The 8,688-nt window shown below is 36.3% G+C and overlaps 1 protein-coding gene across 6 annotated transcripts; it reads right to left on the minus strand.

Moving 5' to 3' along the window:
• Window positions 1–47: 47 nt before the first annotated feature.
• On the minus strand, window positions 48–6,700 carry LOC148578650 (phosphoribosylaminoimidazole-succinocarboxamide synthase, chloroplastic-like). 6 transcript variants are annotated; one of them, XM_088501969.1, is made up of 14 exons: window positions 6,325–6,700; window positions 3,973–4,403; window positions 3,317–3,635; window positions 3,042–3,143; window positions 2,817–2,946; window positions 2,360–2,446; window positions 2,191–2,279; window positions 1,739–1,819; window positions 1,321–1,410; window positions 1,140–1,229; window positions 955–1,005; window positions 827–873; window positions 494–551; window positions 48–410 (listed from the first exon to the last, which is right to left on the minus strand). In XM_088501969.1, exons 3-14 carry the CDS (start codon window positions 3,629–3,631, stop codon window positions 351–353), a joined length of 1,200 nt encoding a protein of 399 aa, XP_088358095.1. In that variant the 5' UTR covers window positions 3,632–3,635; window positions 3,973–4,403; window positions 6,325–6,700; the 3' UTR covers window positions 48–350. The 6 variants fall into 6 exon arrangements, with proteins under 6 accessions (XP_088358095.1, XP_088358094.1, XP_088358097.1 ...); XM_088501968.1 differs by having other exon boundaries at window positions 3,317–3,642; window positions 6,325–6,695; XM_088501971.1 differs by having other exon boundaries at window positions 827–860; window positions 3,317–3,642; window positions 3,973–6,696.
• Between the last annotated feature and the right edge of the window lie 1,988 nt (window positions 6,701–8,688).

Here is an 8,688-nt window from a genome sequence, read left to right on the forward strand (position 1 = left end):
TCCCTGAGACTTCATGTGAAGAGAGAGAGTATAAGAAGAAAGAAAGATCCAGAGCAATGTGACATAAGTTAATGAAATATTCATCATTCATTATTCAGTACAATGTGTGCCAAAGACATCGGTTTGGTTGACAGGTATACAAGTAAAATACATGGCGCAATTGGCAAGACCAAGCATGATTTCTATGAGAGTTAAATGTTCATCTGTCTTTTGGTTTTAAGCTTTATTTATATAATTTTTTATTTAAAAAAACACTTCTTGGTAGAATTTCTGCTGCTTGTAAGTTTTAAATATATCCTCAGAAAGGGGTCTATAGAATACAGAATTGAAAAAGTCCCGACATTCCCAGGCTACTTCAAAGATGCCAGTGCAGATGTAACATTTCGTGATATTCGCTCATGTATTGGCTCCTGCAAAAGGAAATGGAGTTATATTCCTATGACTTTATCAGATAATAGATAGCCAAAACGAAATGTTGAAACATATGGATTACCTCAGACGACAGCACCTCAAACTTTGATTTTGTTATAGTCTCATACAAGAAAATGTATCTGTCCAACAGAATTAGTATAACGACAAGATTATACGTTGGTTTGGAGAAATAAAGCAGCAGGTAGATCTATTTGAATGAGGATTAGACATGACAGACGTGCCATGCAACCAAAACCATGGTTGAAGCATCCTTGTGTAAAAATTGAATGATTAATTCAAGCAATTCTGGTTTCGAAAACCAAGAAACACATAATTCTATAGGCAATTTATTTGTGTATTTATCACAAAGAAGCACATAAAGTGGAAAAAAAAAAGGAGGAAGTTTTAGAAATACCGCCAAGACAATTCGCAAATAAGATCTTCAGGAGCTTCAGGAAGAACCTAAACAAGATTCGTTAGTGTGATTTGAAACTTTATTAAAGCATACAATCTAGTAGATTACAAGTATAAAATAAAAAATACCTCATCTTCATAAGGGTTGCAGTGATTTTTGAACCACAGCCTCAAGAACTCCTAAAAATTTATTTTTTAAAGATCAACAGATTATTTAATTGTCCATATTTTATGAAGAGAACAAAGACTAGTAATTTAGAATAAGCTACCATATCTCTAAACCTTTAAGTAAAAAAATAAAATATATAGAGCACCTTATCAACATTTTCAGGCTCCAAACCATTTTGAAAGCGCTCAAGATAAGAATTGGCAATCCAATATCTACTTGAATCAGGAGTGTGCACCTACAATTTTCAAAAATGAAACTTTATTCTATTTTCATAAATTGTGTGGAGTGCATTTCAGAATCTAATAAACATCAGGGATTCACTGAACCTCATCAATCAACATAATTGAACCGTCCTCTGCCTTCCCAAATTCATACTTTGTGTCAACCAATATAAGGCCATGTTCTAAAGCCACACACTGGAAATTCAAATTTCATCAAAGCAAGCCAATGTCAAAAGTTAAATTGCATCACAACAATAATAAAGATAAGCTTCCCACTCATCACAAGGAGATGGTATTTATACTTTTGTTCCAGTAAGGCATTATTGAAAAGAATACATGGACAAGTTAGAGATTTTCATTGAAAAATAAGTGTACACCATCTATTCATCTCTATAATCCAAATAACAGATAGCACATACATTGAGAATGTGTCGTTACTGTCTTGGGATACATTGAGAAAGCATGCCATTATTGTTTTTCATTTCACAAAATTTACGAATGACATGATAAAATGCTTAATTACCTGACCGTATTCAAATAGACTTAAAGCTTTTCTGCTGACTTCCTCATAATCAGCTCTTGTCATTAATCCCCTTTCTATAATCTGCAAAGAAAATGGATTATAAAAAGAATTGAAAAGGTTAGATAAAAGAAAACTATTAAAAAATAGTAAAAACATTATCCATCATTGATCATAACCTCACTAGTATCAAGAAGCAGCTGTACTGTATGATATGAACTAGGCTCTTAAGAAAATAATATTATCCACATGAAGAAAAACATTGATGCTGTCTTCTTTAAAAAAAAGGAAGAAAAAACCAGCATAATAAGATAGATCTACCTATTGTTTTTGTTTCTTATTCTTGCAACATTATTTGATCTGCCTATTCATTCCTTTGGTCTCTAAAACTAGTCTTTCACTGTAACTAATTGTATTTTAAAGATAGATGCAGATGAGAGTTCAAGGAATAATACCTCATCTAGAGTTACAGGAACATCATGATCTGCAGCTTTGGTTGTAGGTGTGAGTATATTTGCAGCCATCTTTTGGTTTTTTACCAAACCTGTTATATAACATTATAGCCTATTAAATAAAGAGACAAACAATTGTAAGAATGCAAAACAAAAAATATAGGGACCTCACCATCTGGGAGGGCATTGCCACAATAGTTCCGGATGCCTTTATTGTAGACTGTCCATAATGAAGTATCAGTACTTCCGGTCACAGCCTCTAGCTACAAACCAACAGTAATAAAGTGTCAACAAACAGTTTCTAGAATCATCATCTCCGCTTTTGTAAAGAAAATATTTTGATAATATTGATAGCAACATGAATAAAGAATGAGCTTAGCATGTTGAAGTTTGGGTAGCATGAATAAACTTAGAGCACTTAATGATAAATGCAATGTTTACTTTTATCCTAGTTGCTCCGGGGAAATATATTCTATTTCTATCGTACTTTTCAAGCTATCATTTTCAGCAAACTAACTCCTCCTCCACAACATATACCAAGCATATATGCCAATTCATAGCCATTGAAATCATTTGATAAAATGTGTATGCAAGCACCAATTCGAAATACCAATTAACAAAATACTCACCAACAAACTCAACAGGGAAAACAGAACATTTCTTTGCTATGGTAACATTAGGATCAGGAGTGGACACAACGGCATTAGCAGTTATATGCTGGGTTCTCTCAAACCACCACAAGCTTGTCTGGTTAAGAACCTGCAAGTGGTAATAAAGAACATTGAGTGTGATCCATGATCAACCAAGTAAACTGTTCATACAAAGAACAAGGATAGAGAATAAGAACACAAAACCTGTCCCTTGAAGGGAATTGAAGCAAGGATTCTATCAAATGCACTCTGGCGATCAGTAGTAACCAAAACAAGGTACTCTCCACTATCATATATGTCTCTAACCTGTGCCATAAGACCACAAGTAAACAAATTCATCAATTTTTCAAATGATTTTTTTTAGTACAATGTTTTCTGCTTTTATATTACTGTTGCAATTTTACTAGAAATCTCGATTTCCATTCATTTGTATTAATGAGTAGATAAATTGGAGAGGGATTAAAGAAGGAAATATGCACCTTTCCCCTGGTTTTGGAGGTAAGGGCGGGAACCGTATGGTGAAGATTTGTTTCGGAGAGGCAGTTGAAGGGGGATGTGGTTCTGATGGATTGGAGCACTTGGTTCTTGCGTGTGCTGTTGCGAAGAGTGTCGAGTAGAGCGGCGTGTTCTTGTTGTTGTGGTTGTGCGGCGGCGGAGAGTGTGGGGAAGTTGTTGTTTGGTTTGAAAGTGAGTGCGGAGGAGGTTGGGGGAGGCAGAAGAGCGGGTGTGAGGATGATTTTGAAGGGGGTTTTGGGAGGGTTTAACGCAGCAGCCATAAACATGGATTCACTCATCGCACTGCAGGCTTCAAGTACCGTTTATTGTAAAGAATAATGCCACTTTTTCAACACATAAGCAACAAAAACTAAATTGAATCCAATTCCAAACTCAGAATGAAAATTAAATTGAATTCAGATTCGCACCAGCATTCAACAAATTAAATAAATTAACCATCAGTAAAATTAACTCATGAAATTAGAAAATCAGAAATCCAGCAACAATATTATTTCAGAAAATAAGCAACTCAGAATAAGCAAAAATTAACAAAATCAGTAATTCAGTATCATTATCTCAGCAACTCAGAATCAGCATTATTACAAAACAAGCAAAAATATATTGAAGCAGCAGTGCTTACCGGCGGCGAGGGAGGAAGGGAAGTGGCGGCAACGGAAGAATGAGAAGTGATGGCGACAACGGCAGTTCCACCCGGCGGCAAGGGTTCGGTGATGAAAGTGGGATGGTGGCTGGGTATCGAAGAGGGTTTAGGGTTGGGTTTTTGAGTTCTATACTTCTTTCCAAGTTTTCAGAGGGAGAAAGGGCCAAAGGGTATCTATCAAAGAGGGGATTTTGATTTCTGAATCTGTTTTTTTTTAATGAAAAAATAAAAAAGACGGCGTTTGGAGGCCTTTCGTTTTGAACCGGTAACACTCCAAAAACCGGGCTGGTCTAACAATTGTTAATTACTGGCATAGGGCTGGTCTAACAATTGTTATTTTATACTTGTAAATAAGGTTCTAAAAACAGGACCGATCATCAAACCGCTCTAGTCACTGGTTCACTGGTTTACTGGTCCAACCGGTCCAACCGATGGTTCAACCGAAAAAACCGTTATAGAATAAAATAATAAATAAATTATAAATAAACATCCTAAAATATTTTCCAAATTTAAAACACTACACAAAAAATCATCAACCAAATTCATATGATCTTATCAAAATACAAACTCAAAAGTTAAATAGTAAAAAGAAATATCTAAATATTAAATTTTGACTTTGAGGGTTAACAGGATCACTTAACACCTCAGATTCTAATTTATTCTAATTTAGAAATGTCAGGAGAGTGAGGAGACAAAGGATTATCAATTTCAAAAGAATGTTGAGATAGAAAATGTTGATCATTCTGTGGTATTATGCTAACTGAACATGAACCTGAACCTTGCAAGATGACATTTTCGGTTTAATCTTAGGCAGCGTTGCGTTCATCTGTTGTAAGAGAGCTCTCTTAGCAACAGATTCTTCTTGCTGAGCAAGCCATAAACGGGATCTAGTGTTGTTTCCAAGTTGAGGTATCAACATAACAAGTAGTCATTGAATAAGAAAGCATAACATATCACCAACTACCTATACACTTTGACTCTCCTTCCACTACCATCATCATCATTCATTAGTTTATTTATATATGGCATTGGCAGGTAGCTACCTACTCATTCAGCAACAACCAGCATTTGATTTGATTTCCATTTTTAGCATTCAACAACAACCATTACAAAACAGCAGCATAACAACAGCAGCAGCTTAACAAGTCACTAATCAGAAATTCCAAATTTAATTAGCAATCCTATTCTTGTTTCGTGCATTTAATTACTCATAAACAAAACTCAACTCCACTTGAATTGTTAATTTAACCTTGGTCTTATGGAATCATAAATAGGAATACATTACATTGCTCTTTCTTCTAAAATTCAAGCAACAACATATGATTTCACAATTTAAAACCTTATTCACCAGCTTCTCTTCTAATTCATTTGGAATATGCACAAATGCACTTTACAGTATCCAAATATCCAAATACAACAACTCAATAATCTCAAGTTCTCAACTCTCAAGCATAGTTGTAAGAACCGAACCGGTCATCAAACCGGTTAGGCTACTGGTTTACTGATTTACTGGTTCAACCGATAAATCGCTAGTTAAACCGATAAAACTGGTCCCACATAAATAAAAAATATAAAATAGTAAAAAATTTGAAAAATTTAAAATACATATCATCAATAGTATCTTAATTTGACACAATAAAAATAATAATCTTTAAAATTAGTTGTACTACTACAATTGAATTAATGTTCTCGGACAATATTCAATCACTCCTGAATTCACCATCATGGCATGTTCATCCAACTTATAGCAGGTAATAATAATAATAATCCTATCCTTGTCATATAGTTTTAGTTCATATATATGGTCACCTTATTCAAATTAAAGTCTTAAAAAGCCTTTCAAAATCACATTATACTATTGATTCTTTTTTCTAATTTCAAAACTAACAATAAATTTTCCAACACTATGCAGCAACATTATTATTAAAGGCACCATCAACATAAAAATCAACAATCTGCCATTAACTAGTTCAACAATATAACAAGTTATAACTCAACAATATATACATGATCAACAATTTGCCATTAACCTATCAGTTATTCACTCCCTTCAACAAATTAAAATCTAGTTTGCAGACCAATCTGGATGAGACAGATTCTGGCACAGCAATGTTACATCAACAAAAACAACTATACCCACTACGAATCAGAAAAAAAAAATCAACAATCTGTCATTAACTAGTTCAACAATATAACAAGTATAACTCAACAATATATACATAATCAACAATCTGCCATTAACCTATCAGTTATTCACTCCCTTCATCAAATTAAAATCCAACTAAATAACTAAAAAAAACAGAGAACATATTTCACAGTTTGGAGACCAACCTGGATGAGGCAGATTCCGGCGACGGAGAGACAGCACAGCAGCAGCGACGGAGGAGACGCGACGGAGAGGTAGCACCGCAGCAGCGACGCAGGAGACGCGACGACGATGACGAGAGACGCGGAGCCACGAACCCGACGTACTCGGACACACTGTGAAGCCGGCGAGACGAAGCAGAGGAAGAGAACCTTCGAGACTGAGAGAGACTGCGAGGAAGAGAGTGTTGGTGTGATGAGGGGAGGAAGAGACTCGAGAAGTTGAGACTCGAGATTGTTGGTGTGATGAGGTGAGGAAGAGAGGCTTCCAGAGCTCCAGCCTCCAGGTCCAGGGGTCAGGGGAGGGGTACTGGGGATTGGGGTAGCCGTTTAGGCAGCGTTAGGGCTTTTTCTCTCTTTTTTTAAAGAAACAAAACGACAGCGTTTTCGGCAAGAAAAGAAAAGAAAAAAAAAAAAAAAGAGATTTCCGAACCGGCCGGGTTTCACAAAATCACAGGTTTGCCGGTTTGAATCCAAAACCAGGCGGTTCAAACGGTTCTCTCCGGTTTTGTTCTTTATGCGGTCGATTTACTCAACCGGACTGGCCAAATGACCAGTCACCGATTTTTTGGTCGAACCGGCCGGCCCGGTCCAGTTCTTACAACTATGCTCTCAAGGACAGCAACAGGTATACAACAAAAAAAAAAAATTAACATCGAAAGACAGAAGTAGAACCATAACAGAATCAAACAAAATCAGTCAATCACTATAAAAACTAAAATTCAAAATAGAAATTAAAGACAATAGAACTACAAATTATCAATCCTAAACCACAGACAACAATAATTGAAGAAGAAAAATGAAAAATCAGTAAATCACAAATTCAAAATTATTAATTAACAATATTCAACCATTATTCAACCTATTATTCAGCCTAAGAATTCATAGATTAATTAACAATTATTCAACCAATAAGGCCATAACAAGTTCAGAGATTATTCAACAATTATTGTTAAAAAAAAATAGTAAAATACCTAGAAGAACAGAGCTGGTGGCGACGGTGGAGCAGAGCTTGCGACGGAGGAACAAAGCTACGCGACGGAGGCAGGAGGCGAGCTCGGCAACTGTGCTTCCACTGCTGAGAGTCTGAGATGTTAGCTGAGTGAGGGACCGACTGTGCTTCGAAGCTCCAACCGGCGACGGCGTCAGGAGCAGTCCGGCGGCTGAACGAAAGGGAGGGATTGAGCTCGCCGGTGTTGAGAGGAACGGCCAGCTCGAGGATGATGGGAGGGACGAGAGAGGGAGTGTGTGCTGCGCTGTTGGAGAGTTGGAGGGAGTTAGGGTTGGTAGGGTTAGGGGTGTTTTACTGAATGCTAAACGGCTGCGTTTTGGCGTTTTTGTGCAAAATAAAAAAATCGGCCAGGTCCCGGTTCGGTCCGATCGACTGATTCTCGACCGGTTCAGCAGTTTGAAAATGGTTTTGATTCTGGGGATTTTTGATGTTGAACCGAACCGTACAAGTCACCAGTTTGCGGTTAAACCGGTCAGACCGGCCGGTTCGGTCTGGTTTTCAGAATGTAATTAACTAGATTGCATGCTTTAATAAGGTTTCAAATCACACCAATGAATCTTGTTAAGGTTCTTCCTGAAGCTCCTGAAGATCTTGTTTGCGATTGTCTTGGCGGTATTTCTCTAAAACTTCCTCCTTTTTTTTTTCCACTTGATATGTGCTTCTTTGTGATAAATACACAAATAAATTGCCTATAGAATTATGTGTTTCTTGGTTTTGGGAATCAGAATTGCTTGAATTAATCATTCAATTTTTACACAAAGATGCTTCAACCATGGTTTTGGTTGCATGGCACGTCTGTCATGTCTAATCCTCATTCAAATAGATCTACCTGCTGCTTTATTTCTCCAAACCAACGTGTAATCTTGTCGTTATACTAATTCTGTTGGACAGATACATTTTCTTGTATGAGACTATAACAAGATCAAAGTTTGAGGTGCTGTCGTCTGAGGTAATCCATATGTTTCAACATTTCATTTTGGCTATCTATTATCTGATAAAGTCATAGGAATATAACTCCATTTCCTTTTGCAGGAGCCAATACATGAGCGAATATCACGAAATGTTGCATCTGCACTGGCATCTTTGAAGTAGCCTGGGAATGTCAGGACTTTTTCAATTCTGTGTTCTATAAACCCCTTTCTAAGGATATATTTAAAACTTACAAGTAGCAGAAATTCTACCAAGAAGTTTTTTTAAATAAAAGAAATTATATAAATAAAGCTTAAAACCTAAAGACAGATGAACATTTAACTCTCATAGAAATCATGCTTGGTCTTTGCCAATTGCACCATGTATTTAACTTGTATACTTGTCAACCA

The sequence above is a fragment of the Arachis ipaensis genome, chromosome B1, assembly GCF_059453495.1.
Source record: "Arachis ipaensis isolate K30076 ecotype BB chromosome B1, ASM5945349v1, whole genome shotgun sequence".
In the NCBI taxonomy this organism is placed as follows: Eukaryota; Viridiplantae; Streptophyta; class Magnoliopsida; order Fabales; family Fabaceae; genus Arachis; species Arachis ipaensis.